This window comes from Chiloscyllium punctatum, chromosome 37 (genome assembly GCF_047496795.1).
Source record: "Chiloscyllium punctatum isolate Juve2018m chromosome 37, sChiPun1.3, whole genome shotgun sequence".
Taxonomy (NCBI): Eukaryota; Metazoa; Chordata; class Chondrichthyes; order Orectolobiformes; family Hemiscylliidae; genus Chiloscyllium; species Chiloscyllium punctatum.
This window is the reverse complement of record NC_092775.1, coordinates 31741231-31768092: the sequence shown is the minus strand read 5'-3', so window position 1 is coordinate 31768092 and position 26862 is coordinate 31741231. Positions and strand designations below refer to the sequence as shown.

The following is a 26862-nucleotide window of genomic DNA, read 5'->3' as shown; positions in this document are numbered from 1 at the left end:
TTTATCAAGTCATTATCTTGTAATCTTGTTCTGCTAGCTTCTTCATTCCACATTCTTCATTCACAAGGGTCACTTTCCTATTGGTCACACGCTCAACACACGCCCAACATCAGCTGAACACATGATTTGTTGTTCCCAATGTGACTGAGCATTTCCCTTTAGCTGCAGTACTGTGTCCACTGTGACCTAGTAACAGTCACAAAATCTTGGATCTCACTGCTAGATATGTAATTATATTTTCTTCTTTAGATTGTTTGATAGATCCAAAGGTTCTTTGAAGAGTAATGGTTGGTGGGAGAGAACAGCCAGCTGGTTTCTCCTTCAGGTCTCAGTAATAAACAACAAAACTGACACCAAACATTTCTTGAAGCACAGCTGGAATGATAGAATGTCCCAATGATTTCATTTTGAAATGTCTATTTGTGAAAAATTGAGTAGCTCCATTTATTTGGAGTTGCAAATACGATAGTGAAGAAGGCGTTTGGTATGCTTTCCTTTATCGGTCAGAGCACCAAGTAAAGGAGTTGGGAGGTCATGATGCAGCTATACAGGACATTGGTTAGGCCACTTTTGAAATACTGCATGCAATTCTGGTCTCCCTCCTATTGGAAGGATGTTGTGAAACTTGAAAGGGTTCAGAAGAGATTTACAAGAATATTGCCAGGATCGGAGGATTTGAAGTATAGGGAGAGGCTGAATAGGCTGGGGCTGTTTTCCCAGGAGCGTCAGAGACTAAGGGATAACCTTGTAGCCATTTATAAAAAGATGAGGGACATGGATAGGATAAATGCACAAGGTCTTTTCCCTGGAGTGGGGGAGTCCAGAACTAGAGGGCATAGGTTTAGGGTGAGAGGGGAAAAATTTAAAAGGGACCTAAGGGGTAACTTTTTCACACAGAGGGTGGTGCATGTATGTAATGAGCTGCCAGGGGAAGTGGTAGTGGCTGATACAATTACAACATTTAAAAGGCATATGAATAGGAAGGGTTTAGAGGGACATGGGACAAGTGCTGGAAAATGGGCCTAGATTAGAGTAGGATATCTGGGTGGCATGGAAGAGTCGGACCAAACAATCTGTTTCCATGCTGTCTATCTCTATGACTCTACTCAAGATTTCTTCACCCAGACTTTTGCATCATCTTATGGAGGAGTCTTAAGTTGCAGTGTCTTTAATAGTGTTTCATCTAGTCCTGATATGTCAGTAAGCTTTGGTAACACACTCTCAAATAATTTTTCTATTAAGCACTAATGCCTGAAATTATCAGGTACCTTTCTAGGTATCATTTTCTCATTCTTGCAAAGTGTTGGGTCATTTCCGCATCAGGTCTCATTTCATGTCAAAAAGCAAATTGATTTTACAAATAATCAGTGGTATAAATATATGTTAACAACTTCTACTTCTCATTTGAACTCTAAACAGAATTCAAACATCTATAGTTTCTTAAATATCCATGAAAGACATCTGTATCCTGGTGACTATATTTAAATAATAATGCGAATAGCAAAATTCATATGTGATTAAAATAACTTGGATACTTAGAGACAACTAGTTAAAACTTCCAATATTAGTACTGAGTAAAAATACAGCTGGCTCCTCATATTATAAATGATTGGTCAGCAAGCCAAAACTCAATAAAAAACAAAACTTCATCACACAATAAAACCAGAAAACACTAGAGAAATGTAGCAGACCTGGCAGTATCAGTGAAGAGAGAAACAGACTGTTTGGGCAGAATCTTGAAGGGGCCTGAGCAACATGGACTAAGGCAAGAATTTTGGCAGAATTATACAAGAAGTCCAAGGAGGACTTCCTTGGTATCAGAAGCAACTCATTGCAATTTTTATGCACCTGCTGAGTGGTAAGATTAATTTCTTGATAGTTAAGGGGATTTAAAGCTTGTTAAAGGCCTTACTAATGCCACAACAAACCTCATTAATATTCAGCTTCCTACCTGACTTTGAAGTAAGAGTGAACACCCGGCAATTTCACTATTCGTTTCAAAGAACTTCCTTTTTGGAAACTAGGCACCAAAACCTCAATGCAAGCACCATGAGCACCAACCACATTTTTTCCACATCTACTCACTTTGGCATCCAACCTGTGACAGCCCCATAGTACCTTCACAGTGTATGTCCAATCCACTTACTGTACCTTTCTGTACTTCAATGCTGCACTTCAGGGAACTGTCTTAACAATGTGCTGCAAGAACACTGCTCAAGGACACGCACCCTGCTACTGAACTGGACCAGACTGCATCTCTGGATTGTTGACTTGTTCCCATAGTGCTTACTGACTTTGAGGCTACCTGGATGTTCATAGCATCTCTACTGTACATTGTCTTGTGTTGACCTTTTATACTTTGCCCCTCAACCAGAGCTACCAGACTCACAGCACTGCCATGCTACCTTGCCATTTAGTATGAACACAAAACAAAGAAGCTTGACACGTTTGCCAGTGGGTCTCAGCCAAATCAGGGAAATAGTCTTTTGTCAGGGATTTCAAAAAGAGTAAGTCAAGGGCAGCCTCTGACCTGTGTTGCTTTAGTATGGCAGGCATGGAAACCTAGGTAAAAACAATGACTGCAGATGAAGGGCTTTTGCCCGAAACGTCGATTTTGAAGCTCCTTGGATGCTGCCTGAACTGCTGTGCTCTTCCAGCACCACTAATCCAGGGATGGAAACCTGATTGGAGGAACTTAACTATGAAGTTCCAGCAAAGATGGGCCTGAAGTAAAGAAGACTTGAAGACTTGGAGAGGAAAGGGCGGCTTGACATGAGATAAAGAAGGTTAAAAATGATGAGGAAATTATTATGATGAACTGTAGAGGACGCAGATATAGCATAATGCAGAGGGTTCATCAGGTAGACAATGCCTGCTGGAATTGGCTGTCAATGCAGGAGTCATGGGTTCCTTATCTTGAACCTCATTGCTCTTGCATCTGATGCAGAAGTCTCGAACTGCTGACTTTTCCTGCATCCTCCATCATACTCTCTCCATTAGATGAGGCATTTGGCTCCCCTATTTTGTCACTCTACAAGAACTCCTCCCTATGCTGCACAAGGTTCTACAAAATATAGCAGACAATGGTATCAGAAAGATGCTCTGAGTCACATACCTTAAAGCACTGCCAGAATAGTCCAGGCAGCAGAACCTCATCTTAACAAGCCAATTATCTGCTTAATATTGCACATGTTGATTGCATGTGTCCCTGGTGATTTTTTGGAAGAAACGAGTTGTTTGGAAGTTTAAGGCTGTGATAACTTTCAGAGTCATAGGTTCTTGTTTGCCTCCAAATCCCATGGATCACAGGTCACCCTGAAATATAGGGCACAGTGACTATATCCCAAAATGGCCGTACTCTTTGCTGATATTGGTACTTGGGCGTTTGAAGACTGTTCTTGTCAAATTGGTACACTCTGGCACACTACACAGATCTTCATCTTCCCAGGTTCTGTCCCTCTTGACATTCCTCAGCATGTTGTTCTGTTGAAGGCTGAGCCCTTTGCTGTAACAAATTCAGTGATGGTGCCTCGGAATCCTGTTCCACCACTCTCTGTAACACACCTCCTCCTCTCAGCGCTCCAGGAAATCTGAGCGGATGAGATCCATTGCCACTCAAGTTACATGTCAATGATCTAATACCCCAGCAGAGGGGTTATTCTGCACTAGGTCTCTGGCTTTGTTACACCTGATACCCATTAGACTGCTTTAAGTGCTTCATTAAGCCAGGAACCTAATGACTTGTCATCACCACATTGCTCACGTTGAATTCAATATGTACCCATTTGATTGCAAAAACTTGAATTTGCGTGAATGATATACTGAATGAGTTAAATTACCTCTCTGCCACATTTTAAGGCACTGTCTTGCACCTCCTTGTGCTGGGTTAGTTCCAGCCACACCAGACATGGTGTCATGGTACAATTCAGCCCTCTATCCCCCCCATTTCCTGCTACCGCAGCTAGCATTAAATTCTGCCCATGACAAGTTTATTAAAGCATTAAATATGTCAGTTGATGCTTTTGAACAACCTTGTTTCAAAATCCTGCATAAAGAATGCTCTTTTTAAAAGTGCGTGGGCATGGACTGATTTTTTTAATGGACTTTTCTCTAATTTATCGAGTTACATCTTCTTCATCTGTTGGAGCCAGTTTTTAAAAAAACACTTAAATAGATTCAATCTATCCAAAACCTAACACTTCCAATTCCTTTTGAAATGAATACTCACCTTGAGAAGCCAGTTTACAAAACAAAGGCAATTTACTCAAACAATGAAAACCCAAACTACCTACTATATACACAAAGCAAGCTCTAGGCACCTCTTTTGCCAGTGTGAGGACTATCCTGTTTCTTTTATGCCATTAAATAATCATCCAGCGATCCACATTAATTATGTATAAACCCTCTGTGTGCTTACTTTCTGAGTGGCATATTCCTGTTAACAATCAACTCTACTTTTATGAATTCATAAAGAATTAATTACAATACTTAAAGTACATTTGGACAGGTGCAAGGATAGGAAAGGTTGAGAGAATGGTAGGCCAAACACAGCCAAATGGGACTAGTTTAGTTTAGGAAACCTGGCCGGCATAGATGAGTTAGGCCGAAGGGCCTGTTTCCGTGCTGTATGATTCTAATTTAAAGAAGAACAGTCATGCCACAGAAAAACATCTTGTGTTTACTTCACATCTTTATATAATTTTGAAGGTGCTTTACGAAGCACTATCAAACAAAAATTGACACTGAGCAAAACATTAGGGTAGATGACCAAAAATTTGATTGAAGAGGTAGGTTTTAAGGAGCACCATACAGGAGAAAAAGAGAAATAGAGAGGCAAAGAGATTTAGAGATGGAATTCTCGTGCTTGAGGCATTGGCCACCTAAGGCACAACCACCAATGGTGAAATAATCAGCAATATTTACACCAAAATTGGAGAAATGGAGGAGGAGGTTATGGAGATAGGAAGCATAATTTGAAGGCTGCAAAATTAATTTGAAAAAAGCAAAGAGAATTTTAGAGATGGGAATCTTAAATTTCTCTCAGAATTCAGTTGTGAGAATCACTTTGAGGTCTTTCTTTTTATTAAAGAAGCTGTCTTGAAACTTAAAGTGTAGGAATCCACAGTTTTAAAAAGCAACTTGAGCTTATCAAAGTCAGATCTAACATTCCAACTATGGTAAATGCCTCTAACCAAAAGGATTTTTAAAAATATGTATTATCTGAATAAAAACAAATTAGTGGAATTCTGGGGAAAGAAAGGGTAACGTGAACAAAATACAGTGAATGTATGATGGAATAAAACTCACCTCGTAATGATCCCCTGGGCATAAGCGAGCAAAACCAATCAAACCTAGAAATTCACAGAGGAAAGGCAGTTGGCATTTAGAGTAAAAGGCAGTTTCAATAACATTTATGCTGGATTCACCAACACAAAAATCAGCATTCACGATGATTGTTAGAAACGATATGACAGACTAAGATGTCCATAGCACCCTTGGTGATGTTTGGACATCCATAAGTGTTTTATAGCCAATGAAATGACTTTTAAAGACTATCTCTGTAGCAATGTCCCATAATCATAAAGAGATGTATGATTGGGTAATCCTTTCAGTTTACTGATATTGGTTGAGGCACCAGAAGAATTTCCTAACACTTGCTGAATTAGATTTTATATATCTCATCAAAAGATCGGGTAAAGCCTGATGATAGTTCCCCTTAAAAGGCAGTATGCATGGTTTTCTGATTCAGAGACAAGAGTACTAGACCATAAGACATAGGAGTGGAAGTAAGGCCATTCGGCCCATCGAGTCCACTCCACCGTTCAATCATGGCTGCTGGGCACTTTAACTCCACTTACCCGCATTCTCCCCGTAGCCCTTAATTCCCCGAGACAACAAGAATCTATCAGTCTCTGCCTTGAAGACATTTAGCGTCCCGGCCTCCACTGCACTCTGCGGCAATGAATTCCACAGGCCCACCACTCTCTGGCTGAAGAAATGTCTCCGCATTTCTGTTCTGGATTTACCCCCTCTAATTCTAAGGCTGTGTCCACGGGTCCTAGTCTCCTCACCTAATGGAAACAATTTCCTAGCATCCACCCTTTCCAAGCCATGTATTGTCTTGTACGTCTCTAGTAAGTCTCCCCTTAATCTTCTAAACTCCAATGAATACAATCTCAGGATCCTCAGCCGTTCCTCATATGTTAGACCTACCATTAGCTCAGAACCAAAAATAACACAGTTAGAATCAGCATTTAAATGTCTTTTCTTAACAAATTTATAAAATTGGTTAGTCACCTTTTGCAAACAAAAATAGTATTTTATTAAAGAACAAAGCACTATTACTGAGTTATTGTCTCTGTTGCAAATTAGGGTACTAAACTTGGTCTCAGTGTCCGAGGATATAATTGGGGAAAATTCCATCTCCTAAACATATCCAGCATGTTTTTTGAAAGTTACCTTGGGTGAGAAAGTCAGGTAGGAGAAAGTGAGGACTGCAGATACTGGAGTACCAGAGTTGAAAAATGTGGTGCTGGAAAAACACAGCAGGCCAGGCAGCATCCGAGGAACAGGAGAATCAACGTTTCGGGCATAAGCCCTTCTTCAGGAATGAGACTGGTGTGCCAAGCGGGCTGAGATAAAAGGTAGGGGGGAGGGAATTTGAGGGAGGGGCGCTGGGAATACGATAGATGGAAGGAGGTGAGGGTGAGGGTGATAGGCCGGAGAGGGGGTGGAGGCGGAGAGGTCAGGAAGAAGATTGCAGGTCAAGAGGACGGTGCTGAATCTGAGGGTTGGGACTGAGATATGGTGGGCGGAGGGGAAATGAGGAAGCTGGAGAAGTCTACATTCATCTCGTGTGGTTGGAGGGTTCCGAGGCGGGAGATGAGGCGCTCTTCCTCCAGGCGTCATGTGGTCAGGGTCTGGTGATGGAGGAGGCCAAGGCCCTGCATGTCATTGGCGGATTGGGAGGGGGAGCTAAAGTGTTCAGGCACGGGGCGGTTGTGTTGGTTGGTGTGGGTGTCCCAAAGGTGTTCCCTGAAACGTTCCGTAAGTAGGCGGCCTGTCTCCCCAATGTAGAGGAGACCACATCGGGTGCAGCAGATACAGTAAATGATGTGTGTGGAGGCTCAAGTGAATTTGCGACGGATATGGAAGGATCCATTGGGGACTTGGAGGGAGGTGAGAGGGGAGGTGTGGGCGCAAGTTTTGCACTTCTTGCAGTTGCAGGGGAAGGTGCCGGGAGTGGAGGTTGTGTTGGTGGGGGGTGTGGACCTGACGAGGGAGTCGTAGAGGGAGTGGTCTCTCCTGAATGCTGATATAGGTGGGGAGGAAAATATATCCCTGGTGGTGGGTCTGTCTGGAAGTGGCAGAAATGACAGAGGATGATACGATATATCCGGAGGTTGGTGGGGTGGAAGGTGAGTTCCAGTGGGGTTCTGTCCTGGTGGCGATTGGAGGGGTGGGGTTCAAGGGCGGAGGTGCGGGATGTGGTGGAGAGTGCCATCAACCATGTCGGAAGGGAAATTGCTGTCTTTGAAGAAGGCCATTTGAGTTGTTCGGTAGTGGAATTGATCCTCCTGGGAGCAGATGCGGCGGAGGCAGAGGAATTGGGAATATGGGATGGTGTTTTTACAGGGGGCAGGGTGGGAGGAGGTGTAATCTAGGTAGCTGTGGGAGTCGGTCGGTTTGTAGCAAATGTCTGTGTTGAGTCAGTTGCCCGAGATGGAAATGGAGAGGTCGAGGAAGGGGAGGGAGGATCTGAGACGGTCCAGGTAAATTTGAGGTTGGGGTGGAAGATGTTAGTAAAGTGAATGAACTGTTCAACCTCCTCATGGGAGCACGAGGTAGCGCCAATACAATCATCGATGTAGCGGAGGAAAAGGTGGGGGTGGTGCCAGTGTAGCTGCGGAAGATGGACTGTTCCACATATCTGACGAAGAGGCAGGCATAGCTGGGGCCCATGCGGGTGCCCATGGCTAATCCTTTGGTTTGGAGGAAGTGGGAGGATTGGAAGGAGAAGTTGTTAAGAGTGAGGACCAGTTCAGTCAGTCGAAGGAGGATGTCAGTGGAAGGTACTGGTTGGGTCGGCGGGAGAGGAATAAGTGGAGGGCTTGGAGGCCTTCGTGATGGGGGATGGAAGTGTATAGGGACTGGATGTCCATCATGAAGATAAGGCGTTGGGGTCTGGGGAAGCGAAAATCATGGAGGAGATGGAGGGCGTGGGTGGTGTCCCAAACGTAGGTGGGGGGTTCTTGGACTAAGGGGGTCAGGACAGTGTCAAGGTTTGAAGAGATGAGTTCAGTGGGGCAGGAGCAGGCTGAGACAATGGGTCAGCTGGGGCAGTCGGGTTTGTGGATTTTGGGTAGGAGGTAGAAACGGGTGGTGCGGGGTTGTGGGACTATGAGGTTGGAGGCAGTGGATGGGAGATCTCCTGAGGAGATGAGGTTATGGATGGTCTGGGAGATGATGGTTTGGTGGTGTGAGGTGGGGTCATGGTCAAGGGGGCAGTAGGAGGAGGTATCTGCGAATTGGCGTCTAGCTTCAGCAGTGTAAAGATCGGTGCGCCAAACTACCACTGCGCCTCCCTTGTCTGCCGGTTTGATGGTGAGGTTGGGATTGGAGTGGAGGGAGTGGAGCGTGTTGTGAGGGTGAGATGTTGGAGTGGGTGAGAGGGGTGGACAGGTTGAGGCGGTCAATGTCGCGGTGGCAGTTGGATATGAAGAGATCGAGGGCGGGTAAGAGGCCAGCACGGGATGTCCAGGTGGATGGTGTGTGTTGGAGGCGGGAGAAGGGGTCGTCAGAGAGTGGGCGAGAGTCCTTATTCAAAAAGTAGGCGCGGAGGCGAAGGCAGCGCAAGAAATGCTCGATATCTAGCCGCGTGTCGAACTCATTGATCTGGAAGCAGGTGAAGATTTGTTCGGCTGCAAAGTTTCTCACGTGCCAGGTTTGCTAGTATAATTTGCTCGTTCTGTTGGGGAGGTTTTAAACTGGGCAAGGGGAATAGATACATAACAGATATAAAGTTGGAGGTAAGCCCAATCAGACATAGAAGGAATACCAGGACAGCCCAGTCGGTAGAGAAAACATGTGGAGGATAAGGCATATATGAGGTCTGGAAAGCTAAACCGGATCTCTTCTAAAGCAAGGAGCTTGAGTGATAAGGTGGGTGATTTTAGAGCATTGACAGCATCAGGAATATGACAGTATTGCAATCACTGAAACATGGGTGAAGGAAGGGCAGGTCTGGCAGCTCAAATATTCCAGGATATAGAAAATTCAGATGCAAGAGCTGGGGGGAAAGAGAGGTGGTGTATTAAATTACTGATAAAAAAATTATCATTGCAGTAATAAGAGAGGGCATCCCAGAAGGGTCTTCAAATGAGGCCATCTGGATCGAGTTCAGAAATAAATAAGGGATGATTACCTTGCTGGCCTATCAACATTTCGAGGGAGATAGGGCAGACGATGTGTAAGCAAATCAAGGAAAGGTATATGAGAAACAGGCGTGGGGTTTTTAAAGCGTTTCCTGGAGAGCTTTTTTGTGACAGTATGCAGATAGTCCTACTAGAGATGGGGCAGTGTATGCCCTAATCCCAGGGAATGAAGAGGTTGAAGTTTCAGACATTTTGGGCAGAGTGCCCATAACTCAGTAATTTTCAAAGTCATTATGGAAAGATATAAGGGTAGTGCAGAATTTGTGTCTAAATTGCAGTAAGGCCAACTTCGATATCATTAGACATAGAGTGGGAACAGCTACTTGCAGGTAGTCTACATTTGGAAAGTGTGAGTCTTTTAAAAGTAATATAGTGAGAATTCAAGGCCAGCATGTTCCTTTAAGAATGAAGAGCAAAGGCAGCAGATGGAGGGAACCCTGGATGTCAAAGGATATTAAGGGTTTTAGGGTGTAGGTTTGCTCGCTGAGCTGTAGGTTTGATATGCAGATGTTTCACTACCTGGCTAGGTGACAATATCAGCGGCGACCTCCAAGTGAAGCGAAGCTGTTGTCTCCTGCTTTCTATTTATATGTTTCAAAGATAAAAATAGAAAGCAGGAGCCAACAGCTTTGTTTCACTTGGAGGTTGTCACTGATGATGTTACCAGCCAGGTAATGAAACGTCTGGATATCAAACCTACAGCTCAGCAAGGAAACCTACACCCTAAACCTCAACCTGAGCTACAAACCTTCACAAACCTTGCATTAAGGGTTTTGTAAATAAAAATAAAAAGAAGAAAGCGTATGTCAGGTACAGTGTATTAAAAACAGGGGAGGCCTTCAAAAGTTTAAAGAGTGCAGGAAATTGCTTTAAAAGGAAATTAGGAGAGTAAGGACAAGCCACAAAATATCTTTGGCAGACCATAGAATCCCTATAGTGTGGTTGCAGGCCAACTGGACCATTGTGTTCACACTGACCCATCAAAGAAAATCCCATTCAGACTCACTCTTCTACCCTATCCCTGTGACCCGGCATTTTCCATGGCTCATCCACCGAGCCTGCACATCCTTGGACACTATGGGCAATTTAGCATGGCCAATCCACCTAGCCTGCCTATCTTTGCAGGAGAAAACCATGGACACGGGCAGAACATGCAAACTCCACACAGGCAGTCACCTGAGGCTAGAATTAAACCCAAATCCCTGGCACTGTGAGGCAGCAGTGCTAACCACTGAGCCACCATGCTGTCCCAAAAAGGGATCAAGAAAAACCCAAAAGGTTTTGTATGAGTATATTAAGAGAAAAAAGATTACAAGGGCAAGGGTGGGACATATTAGAGGAGCAAAGGGACAACTTGTGCGTGGAGCCAGTGGAGGTGGGTGAGGTCTAAAATGAATACTTCTCCTCTGTGAGGCTCTAGAAGATGTTAAGATGACGTTGCTCGTACTTGGGTGGTGAGGTCTCAGGCTACAGTCTGATATTGCTCAGTCAGTAAATTGGGCAGAGCAATAGCAGATGGAACGTAATCCTAATAAGTGTGCGGTGATGGATTTTGGGAGGTCTAATAAGGGAAGGATATACACAATAAATGAAAGGGTCCTATGGACTACTGAAGCACAAAGAGACCTTGGTTTATAAGTCCATAGATCCCTGAAGGTGTCAGTTCAGGTAAAGAGGGTGGTGAAGGAGGCATAAGGGATGCTTGCCTTCGTTAGCCACATCATGTGGAGGCTGTGGAGAAGGTAGCACTGACAGGGACTACTTACGGACACAGAGATGGGCTCAAGTGCGTATACTTCAATGCAAGGAGTATCAGAAATAAGGTGGGTGAACTTAAGGCGTGGATCGGTACCTGGGACTACGATGTTGTAGCCATCACGGAAACATGGATAGATGAGGGACAGGAATGGCTGTTGGAGGTTCCTGGTTACAGATGTTTCAGTAAGATTAGGGAGGGTGGTAAAAAAGGAGGGGGGGTGGCATTGCTAATTAGAAATGGTATAACGGCTGCAGAAAGGAAGTTTGAGGGAGATCTGCCTCTGGAGGTAGTATGGGCTGAAGTCAGAAATAGGAAAGGTGCAGTCACCTTGTTGGGTGTTTATTATAGGCCCCCCAATAGCAGCAAAGATGTGGAGAAACAGATTGGGAAACAGATTTTGGAAAGGTGCAGAAGCCACAGGGTCGTAGTCATGGGCGACTTCAACTTCCCAAATATTGATTGGAAGCTCTTTAGATCAAGTAGATTGGATGGGGCGGTGTTTGTGCAGTGTGTCCAGGAAGCTTTTCTAACGCAGTATGTAGATTGTCCAACCAGAGGGGAGGCCATATTGGATTTGGTACTCGGTAACGAACCGGGACAAGTGGTGGGCTTGTTAGTGGGTGAACATTTTGGTGATGGCGACCACAATTCTGTCACTTTCACCTTGGTTATGGAGAGGGATAGGTGCACACAACAAGGAAGTTTTTACAATTGGGGGAAGGGAAATTACGATGCTGTAAGACAGGATTTGAGGAGCATACGTTGGGAGCATAGGCTGTCAGGGAAGGATGTGGTGGAAATGTGGGACTTCTTCAAGGAGCAGATACGACGTGTCCTTGATATGTATGTACCGATCAGGCAGGAAAGAAATGGTCGTGTGAGGGAGCCTTGGTTGACGAGGGAGGTTGAATGTCTAGTAAAGAGGAAGAAGGAGGCTTACATAAGGTTGAGGAAACAAGGTTCAGACAGAGCAGTGGAGGGATACAGGATAGCCAGAAGGGACCTGAAGAAAGGGATTAGGAGAGCTAAGAGAGGGCATGAAAAATCCCTGGCGGATAGGATCAAGGATAACCCCAAGGCATTCTATGCGTATGTGAGAAACCTGAGAATGACGAGAACGAGGGTAGGTCCGATCAAGGACAGTGGTGGGAGACTGTGTATTGAGTCGGAAGAGATAGGAGAGGTCTTGAACAAGTACTTCTCTTCAGTATTTACGAACGAGAGGGACTGTATTGTTGAAGAGGAGAGTGTGAAACGGACTGATAAGCTAGAAGAGATATCTGTTAGGAAGGAAGATGTGTTGGACATTTTGAACAACTTGAGGATAGACAAGTCCCCCGGGCCTGACGGGATATATCCTAGGATTATGTGGGAAGCAAGAGAGGAAATTGCAGTACCGTTGGCAATGATCTTCTCGTCTTCACTGGCAACGGGGGTGGTACCAGGGGACTGGAGAGTAGCGAATGTTGTGCCCCTGTTCAAAAAAGGGAATAGGGATAACCCCGGGAATTACAGGCCAGTTAGTCTTACTTCTGTGGTAGGCAAAGTAATGGAAAGGGTACTGAGGGATAGGATTTACGAGTATCTGGAACGGCACTGCTTGATTAGGGACAGCCAGCACGGATTTGTGAAGGGTAGGTCTTGCCTTACAAGTCTTATTGAATTCTTCGAGGAGGTGACCAAGCATGTGGATGAGGGTAGAGCAGTGGATGTAGTGTACATGGATTTTAGTAAGGCATTTGATAAGGTTCCCCATGGTAGGCTTATGCGGAAAGTCAGGAGGCATGGGATAGAGGGAAATTTGGCCAATTGGATAGAAAACTGGCTAACCGGTCGAAGTCAGAGAGTGGTGGTAGATGGTAAATATTCAGCATGGAGTCCAGTTACAAGTGGAGTTCCGCAGGGATCAGTTCTGGGCCCTCTGCTGTTTGTAATTTTTATTAATGACTTAGATGAGGGAGTCGAAGGGTGGGTCAGTAAATTTGCAGATGATACAAAGATAGGTGGAGTTGTGGACAGTGAGGAGGGCTGTTGTCGGCTGCAGAGGGACTTAGATATGATGCAGAGCTGGGCTGAGGAGTGGCAGATGGAGTTCAACCCTGCCAAGTGTGAAGTTGTCCATTTTGGAAGAACAAATAAGAATGCGGAATACAGGGTTAATGGTAGGGTTCTTGGTCAGGTGGAGGAACAGAGGGATCTTGGGGTCTATGTACATAGATCTTTGAAGGTTGCCACTCAGGTGGATAGAGTTTGTAAGAAGGCCTATGGAGTATTATCGTTCATTAGCAGAGGGATTGAATTCAAGAGTCGTGAGGTGATGTTGCAGCTGTACAGGACTTTGGTTAGGCCACATTTGGAGTACTGTGTGCAGTTCTGGTCGCCTCACTTTAGGAAAGATGTGGAAGCTTTGGAGAGGGTGCAGAGAAGATTTACCAGGATGTTGCCTGGAATGGAGAGTAGGTCATACGAGGATAGGTTGAGAGTTCTCGGCCTTTTCTCGTTGGAACGGCGAAGGATGAGGGGTGACTTGATCGAGGTTTATAAGATGATCAGAGGAATAGATAGAGTAGACAGTCAGAAACTTTTTCCCCGGGTACAACAGAGTGTTACAAGGGGACATAAATTTAAGGTGAAGGGTGGAAGGTATAGGGGAGATGTCAGGGGTGGGTTCTTCACCCAGAGAGTGGTGGGGGCATGGAATGCGCTGCCCGTGGGAGTGGTAGAGTCAGATTCATTGGCGACCTTTAAGCGGCATTTGGATAGGTACATGGATGGGTGCTTAATCTAGGATAGAAGTTCGGCACAACATCGTGGGCCGAAGGGCCTGTTCTGTGCTGTATTGTTCTATGTTCTATATGTTCTATCATAGAATATTGGAACAAGGAAGACATTTTATAACTTTACAAAACATAGGTGAGGCCACAGCTGGAAAGTAGTGTGCAGTTCTGGTCACTGTGCTATCAGAAGGCTTTCCATGTGGGACCTTGTCAAATACCTTACCAAGTAAAGCAGTAGGAGTTATACTTAAGAGGGAAATCAGGAGGGTAGACAGGGGCATGAGATAGCTCTGTCAAATAGGGTTAAGGAGAATCCAAAGGGATTCTACAAATACATTAAGGACAAAAGTGGAACGAGAGAGAATAGGGCCCCTTAAAGATCAGCAAGGCCATCTATGTGTGGAACTGCAGGAGATGGTGAGATACCAATTGAGTGTTTTGCATCAGTGTTTACTGTGGCGAAAGATATGGAAGATATAGAACATGGGGAAATCAATAGTGACATCTTGAAAAATCTCCATAATAGACAGCAAGTAGTGCTGGATGGCTTAAAACATATAAAAGGTGGATAAATCCCTGGGACCTGATCAGGTATATCCTAGAACTCCTTGGAAAGCTAGGGAAGAGATTGGAGGCTGGTAAAATGACAATATTTAAAAGGCTTCTGGATGGGTATATGAATAGGAAGGGTTTAGATGGATCTGGGCCAAATGCTGACAAATGGGACTAGATTAATTTAGGATATCTGGTTGGCATGGATGAGTTGGGCTGAAGAATCTGTTTATGTGCTGTATATCTCTATGACTCTATGGTTCCAAGTCCTTGTAAACCACATTGGAGAGTGTACAGATATGATTCACAAGAACAGAGAAAATTCTGGAAAATCTCAGCAGGTCTGGAAACATCTGTAAGGAGAGAAAAGAGCTGATGTTTCGAGTCTAACTGATCCTTTGTCAGCTTTGGCAAAGGGTCAGTTAGACTCGAAATGTCAGCTCTTTTCTCTCCTTACAGATGCTGCCAGACCTGCTGAGAATTTCCAACATTTTCCCTTTTGGTTTCAGATTCCAGCATCTGCAGTAATTTGCTTTTATTTGATTCACAAGAATGTTGCCTGGGATAAAAAGAAGAGACTGGTTAAGCTGGGTTTGTTTGCACTGAAGCAGAGGAAACTGAGGGGGGCTCTGATAGAGATGTACAAAATTATGTGAGGTATAGACAGAATAGATCATGAGAAGGAAGTCCCATCTATTCATCTCAATGACATAAAAACAACGACCATTGCAACATAAAGTCACCCACAGGGTATGAAAATTCAAATGAGCTCATATTCTATTCCATTGTTTTCTTTAAAAAGGTTAGAATTAAAATGTATTCCAATTATATTTTCTTCAAATCAAATATAGGTACCTTTCATTCTAATGTGAAATTCCCCAAGTAGCACTTCTAATGTTCTCTCAATTGTGCACATATCCTGTTGAAAGAAAAAAATACAATGATTTGACGATATTGATGAAAGAATAGTTCTAAGTATGTACTATTAAAACTTACTGTTTTGAATTTGCAACATCAGAATTTACCACAATTTAAAGATTGGGATTTATATAGGTCAGCCAGTTATTTTCCACTTTTTTGTGATGCATAGAGGTGTTCTGTGCAGTGTTTTCTGCGAAATATGCTTCAGTAACAAGATCATTCATTAAATCTATTCTTTCATAGACAATACTTGAGGCTTAGCTATTAAAGTATAGCATTCCTCTACAGAATAGATGCCAAAAACCATTTTTCAGCAAAACTAGTGTCATTAGTTTTGCAGAAATGCATACTAAATGCAGGGGCCCACACGTGTACAAATAAATGTAGTCGCTCTTGAACCATTTTCTGTATTTTAAAATGAAAGCTTTCCAGGTCAGGTGAGTTACTGTGTAGCAGATTTCTGTAAGAAAGAAAAATGTTATTACAGTAAAAATTAAAATCTAATTGTTGGAACTGAACTTAATTGGCTGTTATAGTGCACAGGCCTAAAGAAATAAGCGCAATGTGGTTAGCAGCCGGACATTTCTGAGTTCATTTTATATGTTTCCCATTCAGTTCAATGAGCTCAACAAAAATCAATAAGGCCTGTTAGATGGTGCAGGGCTTATGATTCCCCTTCTGTTTCAACTTCAGTTATTTTGGCATCCCAAACTAATATCTATACTCAGCCAATGTTTATACAGTTAGCACGAGTTAAAACAGGCATTATCTGCTGAGATGGTAATCTTAATAATGAAAAACTATTAAATGGAGCTAATTTAAAAATGGGTCTGAAAACTTTCAAGTGATGAGGATGTGACTAATTCCTTTTGCAGTTTATTCCACTGTGGGATTATCCTTGTAAAGAAAGATTTCTGACCAGATTCATCTATCCCCCACCTGACTAACCCCTCAGCCCAACTACTGTCCCCAACTAATCACTGACCTGATCTGACAACCTGCAGCTGACCCAAATAACCTTCCCACCAAAAAAAAACCCTTCAGGGCCCTCTTGTGGTGCAGTGAGTAGTGTCCCTGTCCCTGCCCCTAGACCAGAGAGGCCTGGGTTCAAGTTCCATCTGCTCCAGAGGTGTGTAATAACATCTCTAAACGGGTTGATTAGGAAAGAAGGTTAAAAGAAATCCATCTGGACTAGACAGCAACACTGATCTGAGTAGACAAACCACAACTCAAAAACCCACCCCTGACAAGACCCAACTACACCCTAGACCTGACCCAATCTGACTGTTTTTCCCATTATCAACCTTCTAATGCAATCCAATGAACATTCCTGAAAGGGTGTGTTTCACCCTTTATTTCCTTTTAAACCAGATGTGATTCAGCTTTTTAAGTTCAAACTTTTATTAACAGAAACTTGGGAAATATGAATTATCTCTCTTGTGCTGCCACCCTCCTGACCTGACTTTTCATTTACTCACCCATTCACTCATTCACCCAACCATGCACATACCCGCACACACTCACCCAGCTATATAGCCTTTCATTCGCTCACCCTCTGCACACTCACTCATCCATCTACACACACATTTGTCCACTCAGTCATAAACTAAATACAGCAGCAGCTCTCACAGAAATAGAGTGAGAGCTCAGTCAACTTTTCTTGTGCTCACCTGTCTTCTCTTTGCATGTCTCTGCTTATCCATCCCTACTTCAGCTAGGATCAGAAGTCGTGGATGAAAATGGGTGGTATTATGGGTTGGAGTAAACTTCATGGATAGTGTCAGTGTGCCCAACATAGTCATTGACTAGAAGATCTGGGCCAAACTTGTTTCCAGTCCTTCATTGGACTGGTTAAAATCCTTTCTATTGTTTTCTTACTTGGTCCTATATACATAGTTCTTACTTAAACCAGTTAAAATGCTCATCCATTGTTGTGAAATTGCATCAATGAATATTGACATTGCCATCAGAAAGTAACATTTTTAAAATTCAAAACGTAAGGAAAATTTGTTACATTTCTACCAATGGCTCAAAAAGCTTTTGTATTTGTGATAACCAATTACTTTATGAGCAATTTTAAGGTTAAATCATGGAAATGTCTCAGGATGTCAATATCCTCATCATCAGAATTTTGATATTAGTACTTAACACAATGAACATACAATTGAGCTATTTTAAGCTTTGATGCATATAAAGTTGATTTTAAGATTTCCCATAATTATATAAAGAAAGATGTTAGACTGGAAAAAAAATGTTTACTTTATATGCCCAAACTTTAATCTAGTTATAACCTGCCAAATAAGTAGAAAAATCAGGGCCTATTTTACCAATTTCAGAACTGTCAAAAGAAATCCAAAATAAGTATACAGAGGAACCTCGATTATCCAAACGACATGGGCAGGGAGCATTTTAATTTGGATAATTGAATATTCAGATAATCAAATGTTCGGATAATCGAATGCCGGTTAACACAGTTTAGCCAGGCATCGGGACCTTGCGATCTTGTCCAAATTATCCGAAACTCGGACAATTGAATGCTGGATAAACGAGGTTCCTCTGTATAAGGAACAAAGATGGAATACCTCTGTACATTCCTTGTAGTTTCTGTTAATCTTGAGCAATGTTTCCCTCGATCCTTTGGTAGAAGGAGTCACAGTGTAAGCTTGCTTCATGTTGCTTGCACCATTCCGTAGCCGCCATTGAATGAAGTAGGATTCATATAGCTCTTCTATCTGGGAGATAATTGATTATAAAATAATATAAAAGCATAACAAATATGAATGGCAATTCATACCATTGAAACTCCATAAAGTCTTCCTTAAAACCTTAAATAATTTTCCATTTTACAAAATGGGAAAGTAGGGAAAATAAAAACATCCAGCACAGAACCAAACCATTTAGTCCATCATTTTATTTCTTGATTCACAGGATTTGAACATTACTGAGAAATCCAGGATTTATTATCTGTCCTTAGTTGCCCATGAGAAGGTGGTAGTGAGTCACCTTCATGAACTGCTGTATTCCATGTAATGAGGTTACAATCACAATGCAGTTAGGGCAGGAGTTCTGGGATGTTGATCATGGCAGTGAAAGAGTGGCAATGCAGTTTCAAGTCAGGTTGGTCTGTCACTTGAATGGGAACTTGTGGAGGCAGGGGCATTCTCATTTGTTTGCTACCCTTTTGCTTCTAGAAGGTAGAGGATGGTGTTACTTTTGGAAGGTGTTACTTTGGTGAGTTGCTGGAGTGTATCTTCCTGATTGTATACACTGCTGCTACAGTGGAGGAACTGAATGCTTAAGTGGTCACCAATGTCCAGGATGGTCTCAACATTACTGAGTGTTATATTTCTGCAGTCATCCAAGAAAGGGGGAATTATTTCATCACAATACTGAATTCTGCCATTTGAGGCTTTGGGGCTTCAGGAGGTGAATTATGCACAACAGAATTCTCACCCTCAGACTTGGTCTTGTAATCGCTGCATTATTATGGCTGGTCCAGTTAAGTTTCTAGTTAATGGTAATTCCCAGACTGTTGATGGTAGGAGATTCAGCAAGTGTTCATAAAGGGGATATAGTCAGATTTTCTGTTACTGGAGATGACTATTGCCTGGATTTCGCATGCATGAACATTGATTGTCACTTGTCAGCCCAAGCCTGAATGCTGTCCAGGTTTTGTTGGATGTGCTCACAGAGTGCTTCCATGTCTGAGGAATTGTGAATGATTCTGAACACTATCAGCAGCAAACATTTCCACTTTTTATTTTATAGAATGTGGGTGTCACTTGCTAGGCCAGTTCTCATCCAGGTAAAAGCAGAGTATTTCTGACTATTCCTGACTTTTTTTTGTAGATGGTGGATAGGCTTTGGGGAGTCAGAATTGCCAGCTTTTGACTCGCTCTTGTAACATTAGTTTTTAGATGGCTGGTGCAGTTTAGTTTCAATGGGTGTTCAGCAGCAGAGGAACAGTCATTGAATATTTTATAAGACAGAGGTAAATATATTCTAACAAGGATGCAAAGGTTATCAGGAGTGGGTAAGAATGTAGTTGGGAATATAACATTTTCTTCTGCTCCTTGTTATCTTATGGTAATTGTTCCAGGAGATCTTAAGCCATTGGAAACTGTGAAATGTAACTGTTTGTTGACATATCAAATAATAATTTTCCTAGTTGTGCTCTGGGTTAGGATGGTGCTAATTTTATTCTCTATCTCTAGTTTGCCAAAAGAGGTGGTACTTAGCTCTTTATAGTGATTATTTTTATATCAGGATGGTTTGCTTGGCCATTTTGGAAAAAAGTCCCTCCGTGTTGTATTTGTAAAAGGGGTAATTTCACCATGTGGGAGAAAACTCTGTATTATGAATATCCTAGTCAGAAAACGTTGTTCTGGAATTATCATGTAAATCACTGAGAAAATTTGAGACTCAACTTCTAGAGGGAAGCTGTCTTTTTACTGGGATAGATTTCACTTTAATAATATAAACTCCATTGTAAAGGTCATGCTCAAATAGAAACTTGCTGCCAGTTTCCATGGTAATAGTGTGACAGTACAGGCTGTTCCTGGATATTATGGAAAATAAGGCCAGCTAAATATTTCAATGTGTCATGCAGCAGTGATTTTAGGCGGGGCAGTAAAAAAAATTGCAGATTTTAGATTTATTATGTGACCATTAGAACAAAGGTTACATGGTTTGATGTCACAAAAATTGCACATTGTGCTTAAAAATTGAGTTTGTGACTGCTTTCCAAGTGCTTGTACAACAGAAGTTTTACTTCTTTCCCACAGTTCAAAAATCAGCACTTCATGCAATGAACTCTAATGACTTCATAATTTATTAAGTTAACCAGATTGCCCTCAACACATTATTATCACACTGAAAAATGTATGAGGAACAGCAGTGAGGAGAAAATCAAATGGTTATCTCAGGCAACTGCTTTTATAATCCATCTAACGCCTATAGAAATACATCCTTTTAAAGAGAAAAACGATAAGCAATGATTTATTTGTAAGCTGCAAATCTTTACCTTGCTGATGTGAAACTCCAGTTTCCTGATGTATCTTTCGGTGGTCCGAATTTGCTGAAAAGCATCATATCGATGAATTACCAAAAGTAATTGACACTTATTATGTATTGACACAACTTGTATCACAATCTTTATGCTATAATGTTACCTACAAAAATTACCATTAAGAATTTAAATTGCTGGGCAGCTGTTCCTTGTCTTGTTCTCTATTTTTTGACCTAGGTTCATAGAACACACCACAAATAATTGAAAATTAGAGATGGGAATTGCCCAGGGATCGCGAGATGTAACTTTCACTCAGGCTTCTAAGTTGTCAAGCACTACATCCATCTATTACAGACATGAGGCAGTTATATAAACAACTCAGGGTCCTCTGAAAATTGTAAGATTAATTTGCAATATTCAGGCAAAGAAGGGTGCTGTCCTTGCTTCTAGATGCATGATGCCAACATTGTAGCATCTTGCCCCTATACAATGATGGATACAACTTTAATAATTTGAAAATATAGCAATCATGGTTAGTAAGTTTGAGGTTGACACCAAGATTAGTGATATAGTGGACTGTGAAGAAAATGATAAAAAATTACAGAGATCTTGATCGTTTGGGTCAATGGGCTGAAGAGTAACAGATAGAGTTCAATTCGGATAAATGCAAGGTATTACATTTTGGAAAAACAAACAAAGTCAAGATTTATACAATTAAAAGTAGGGCCTTGGGCAGTGTTGTAGAACAAAAAGATCTAAGGGTTCAAGTACATAATTCTTTGAAATTTGCATCACATACAGATAGTGTGATTAAGAAGGCATTTGGTATGCTTGCCTTCATTGCTCAGTCCTTTGAATATAGTAGTTGGGATGTTGTGTTGAGGACGTAGAGAACATTGGTGAGGCCTGTTCTGGAATACTGTGTTCAATGTGATCACCCTGTTACCTGAAAGATATTGTTAAGCTGGAGAGGGTTCCGAAGACATTGATCAGGAAGTTGCCTGGAATGGAGGGTTTGAGTTATAAAGAGAGGCTGGACAGGCTGGGACGTTTTTCTCTGGAGCATTGGAGGTTGAGAGGTGACCCTGTTGAGGTCTATAAAATAATGAGGGATGTAGATGAGGTGAGTGGCAGGTGTCTTTTCCCTCGGGTGGTAGATTTCAAGACGAGGGGGCATATTTTTAAGGTAAGAGGAGAAAGGTTTAAAAGAGACATGAGAGGCTTTTTTTTCCACACAGTGTTCATATGTGGAATGTACTTCCAGAAGCAAGTGGTAGATGCAGGTACAGGTGCAATATTTAAAAGACATTTAGTTAAGTAAGGGAATAAGAAATGTTTGGAGGGATATAGGCCAAGCACAGGCAGGTAGGACTAGTTTAACTTGGGATTCCAGATGGCATGGACTGGTTGGACTGAAGGGTCTGTTTCCGTGCTGTCTGACTTTATGACTGTATAGTATTTTTATTGTAAATGGTCATTCTCAATCAGAAACCTGATGTCATGGTGTCCATGTTAATAAACAGGGTGTTCTATTTGTAAGTTTCATGCTGTGACTAACCTAATGAATGCTCAAGAAAAGGCCCAAAATGCTGGCTCCTCAAAAATACTGCACCCCACTGCAGGACCCTGCTCAAACCTGTCCAGAGTTGAGTTCTTCCACCCTGCCAGGCCAGGCCTACTGCAGAACTTCGAGTTGAATTTTGAACCACTTGATGCCTACAGCTTGCCCGTGAACATTTAAATAAAGCCAGAATTTGAGAATAGTGCAGACCATTTGATGTTAACCATGGATAGACTGAGCACCCACTACTCCTGTGCTGTGCCCAATTCAGCTAGAAATCAAAAATGCTTTCCCATCTATGATACATTCATGCTTACCTTATCCAGGTCATATAAGAAAGCCTGGAACATAAGGAACATTTATTAGTATTCGCTTTCCTTGAAGGAACAATCATCACTCATTTCATACAACAAAGGCACTTGTGCTAATGCATTACTGGATTTTCTTGCAAAATGTTACAGACCTATAAGTTAAGCATAATGAAGTAGAGAGATTTATTTGAAAAATTTCCCACCCTTCCCATAATATAGTCTTACTGATGCATTGCAATGACTCAAAAATGTGTATAAGAAAGATCAGTAGAGGAGAGGCCAGTGGAGAAATTGAAAGATTCAAGGATTCAATTCCTGAAATGAAACCCGAAAGAATGACTACCAATGGTGGCATGAAAGGGGATGTTTAGGTAGAGAAAAAACAATAAAGCCTGAGGAACATAGGCCTGGATTTTACAGGATGATGATTTGGACAATCCCATTTAAAAGAGTTGGGGTGTGAGTCCATCTTCAATCCCTTTGTCAGTGCCACTGTTCACATAGACTGACTATAGCCACATACAATATGACAATATTCCATGAAGAAGGACAACCACAAACTACCTCCCTTACTGCAGAGTCACATTAACGAAACATGAATTTTACTATTTTTGTACAAACCAGTCTGGAGTTCCTTTTCATGTCTTTCTGCTGCATGTTTAGCAAATCCAATTCATTCTGATGCGTTTCGAGATATTCGCTGCAATAAAATAAAAGTAGTTGTCAACTCTCAAAAATCTGATACTTAAGGTTATTCCAGAGAAGTTTGACTCCTGTAAGAGCTTTGGGATATCCCTACTCAAATGGCACATTGAGAATAGATGGCTGATTTTGTGCTAGGGCAAAATAAACTTTAATAAGGCTGTATATGTAAAGACTTGTGTCACATCTCTAATGTTCAAACTGTATTTTAGTTCTGCTTCATTTGCTACTGCTATAACCATTGATCTGTGAAGAAGTATCCACCTGGTCAAACCATCTATGGCTCAGTCGGTACTCTCACTTCTTGGCCAGAAGATTTATAACTTGATTTGACTTATTGTTGTCACATATACCTAAGTACAGTGAAAAGTTTTGTTTTGCAAACAGCACAGTCAGACCACAGAGTGCTTAGTCAGAGCGAGGCATACAGGGTTATGGTTCCACAGGAGGTGCACAAAAGCAAGGTCAACATCAGATTTTTAATTAGAGAGGTCCATTCAGTAGTCTAATGACAGCAGGGAAGAAGCTTTTCTTGAACCAGCTGGTGCGTGTATTCAAACTTCTGTCTCTTCTGCCTGATGGAAAGGTTGGAAGAGTGTATTACCAGGGTGGGAGGGGTCTTTGATGAAGTTGACAGCCTTGTGATAGGAATGAGAAGTGTAGATGAAGTCCATGGATGGGAGGTTGGCTTCTGTGATGGTCTGGGCTGTGCACACAACTTTCTGTAGTTTCTACAGGCCTGAGCAGAGTGGGAAGTCCAGGACAGATTGTTGATTATCGTCACTCCTAGGAACTTGACGCTATCGACCCTCTCCATCTCAGCTCAGTTGGTGTAGATAAGAGTGCACACTCCTCCTTTCTTCCTGAAGTTAATGATCAGTTCTTTTGTTTTGCTGACATGGAGAGACAGGTTGTCATCATTGCACCATGTCACCCAGCACTGTCTCCTTCATGTATTCTGACTTATCATTGCTGATATCCAGCGTACAATGGTCATCAGCAACCTTGTAGGTAGCAGTCATACAAAATTTGGCTACATTGTTGTGAGCGTACAGGGAGTACAGGAGGGCTAAGTATGCATCTTTGTTGAGCACCAGTGAATTCACTTTGCCACTCTGGAAACAAAAATAAGGGCCAAATCTTCCCATATTTTGCCATTTTTGTTTAATTTCAGAGGGGATATCCCTTTCTGGATTAGTGGTGGTGGAAAAGCACAGCAGTTCAGATAGCATCTGAGGAGCAGTAATATCGATGTTTCGGGCAAAAGCCCTTCATCAAGAATAGGGGATTTCTCTTAGTAAGCCTTAATGAATTTTCTCACACAGTCATCTCAAACCCACCTGATTAACTACCAACCTGGGCCCAGTGGCACCCTCCTATCCACAATTTGCCCAATTCTTCCACTCTCCATAGTCAGACATACCTGCCACTGCCAGTATGACTGGCGCCATATTTAAAAGGTGTTAGCTCACCTGGCCAAGTGCTGGCACCCTGGAGCTGCACTGCACATTTGTAAATATTCACCTTGGCAGACAAAAGGAAACTTATGACTCCGTGCTCATTCCAAACAGAGTACCGGAGGTCCTGTTAGAGAGGGTGGTGCAAAAAGGGGGTGCTCACTTCTCTGAAGAGCAGAAGAGAAGGTCACAACACCAGATCGTGCAAGTCTGGTCTGAGGTCACTACCCAGGTCTGTGCACTGTCTGATGAAATACCTAACAATGCAGGAAGGAGTTCAACGATATATTCCATGGACCAAGTTCATGCTCTACCACTCTTACTATTGCATGCAATACCTTCCTTCATTTTGCTCTCTCAATTTAAGCATTATATCCCCACTGCCTCTAACTCAATCAACATATTATTTATCTTAGAATCCCTACGGTATGGAAGCAGGCTATTTGGCTCATCGAGACTACACAGACCCTCCAAAGAGCATCCTACCTCGACACAACCCCCTCCCCTATCTCTGTAAACCTGCATTTCCTATGGTTAATCCACCTACCCTGCACATCTCTGGACACTATAGGCAATTTAGCATGGTCAATCCTACCTAACCTGCACATCTTTGGACTGTGGGAGGAATCCACACAGCCTCAGGGAGAATGTGCAAACTTTACACAGACAATTGGCCAGATTGAGCCCAGGTCTCTGCGTTGCAAGGCAGCATTGGGTGAAGGAGTAGCAGATGGAGTTTAATTTAGATAAATGTGAAGTGCTGCATTTTGCAAAGGCAAATCAGGACAGGCTTACACACATAATTATAAGGTCCTGGGGAGTGTTGCTGAACAAAGAGACCTTGAAGTGCATGTTCATAATTCCTTGAAATTAGAATTGCAGGTAAAGAGGATTGTGAAGAAGGCATTTGGCATGCTTTCCTTTATTGGTCAGAGCATTGAGTATAGGAGTTGGGAGGCCATGTTGCAGCTGTATAGGACATTGGCCTAGTGGTATTGTCGCTGGAATGTTAATCCAGAGACCTGGTAAAGTTCTGGGGACCCGGATTTGAATGCCACCATGGCAGATGGTAGAATTTGAATTCAACAAAAATCTGGAATTAAGGTTCTAATGATGACCATGAATCCATTGTCGATTTTTGGAAAATCCCGTCTGATTCACTAATGTCCTTATCTGGTCTGGCCTACATGTGACTCCATGCCCACAATCATGTGGTTAACTGTTAACTGTACTCTGGGCATTAAATGCTGGCCTAACCAATGATGCTGTCATCCCATGAATGAATTTTTTAAAAAAAATACAGGTTCTCACTTTAGGCCTTTCCGTAATGATTTGCAAATTTTCTCCACTCGGTTAGGCTGTGGCTCCATACTGTTGAAATTCTTTTGTGAACTGGCATACTTCCTTGTAGATTTTATTGAGGGCAGTTGTGACCTTGGAGAACTTCTGCTGACAGAAGAAACTCTGCAAAAGAAAGTTGTAGCATTGTTAATCCATTTGAAACAAACAAGGTATTTTTCAGTGTCTCAATCCAAAAGCAAAATATTGCAGATGTTGGAGAATCTGAAATGGAAGTGAAAAGTGCTGGAAAACCTGGCAGCATCTGATCTAAGTTATTACTCTAATTTTAGTTATTAGCGCTGAATGCCTGTTAGTTTTCTTAACATTACCTCCCATGCACGAGCTAGTTATGTTAACAACGGATATCAAAACAAAATAACTGTGTTACTGTATTTTGTTTTGAAGAAAATAATCCACACACTTTAATCAGTATTAAACTCAACAAGTCGTAGAACATATAAATAGTTTAACATGAAGTTATGAGCTAAATTAGACAGTCAGAAACTTTTTCCCCGGGTACAACAGAGTGTTACAAGGGGACATAAATTTAAGGTGAAGGGTGGAAGGTATAGGGGAGATGTCAGGGGTGGGTTCTTTACCCAGAGAGTGGTGGGGGCATGGAATGCACTGCCCGTGGGAGTGGTAGAGTCAGAATCATTGGCGACCTTTAAGCGGCATTTGGATAGGTACATGGATGGGTGCTTAATCTAGGTTAGAAGTTCGGCACAACATCGTGGGCCGAAGGGCCTGTTCTGTGCTGTATTGTTCTATGTTCTATGTTCTATGTTCTATGTTCTATAAATTAACAATGGATGCATGGCATTGTCTGATTTTAGTTTCTCCGAATTAAGCAATATGGGTAATCAAAATGCCATTTGATCTTCTCTGTTGTAATAAGGACAAAGTATTTGTGGAGTGCAGCATCGATTTTTAGGTGCAATATTTAACCAAATTCCTTTTTTCTCTCAATTAGACATTTAAAAATATCCCATAGCACTATTAGAAGATGACCTGACCATCCTCAGCATCCTGACCAAAA

General features: G+C 42.2%; 1 protein-coding gene across 3 annotated transcripts in view; it reads right to left on the bottom strand.

Moving 5' to 3' along the window:
* The window catches only part of ripor3 (RIPOR family member 3), a 243085-nt gene that overhangs the window by 107206 nt on the left and 109017 nt on the right, over window positions 1–26862 (bottom strand). For all 3 annotated transcript variants that reach the window (XM_072556548.1, XM_072556547.1, XM_072556546.1), the window contains exons 3-9: window positions 25794–25946; window positions 22945–23023; window positions 22330–22353; window positions 20467–20520; window positions 18026–18175; window positions 15378–15441; window positions 5308–5351 (exon numbers count right to left, since the gene is read on the bottom strand). In XM_072556548.1, the coding sequence (XP_072412649.1) occupies window positions 5308–5351; window positions 15378–15441; window positions 18026–18175; window positions 20467–20520; window positions 22330–22353; window positions 22945–23023; window positions 25794–25946 (568 nt within the window). The remainder of the gene's footprint in view (window positions 1–5307; window positions 5352–15377; window positions 15442–18025; window positions 18176–20466; window positions 20521–22329; window positions 22354–22944; window positions 23024–25793; window positions 25947–26862) is intronic.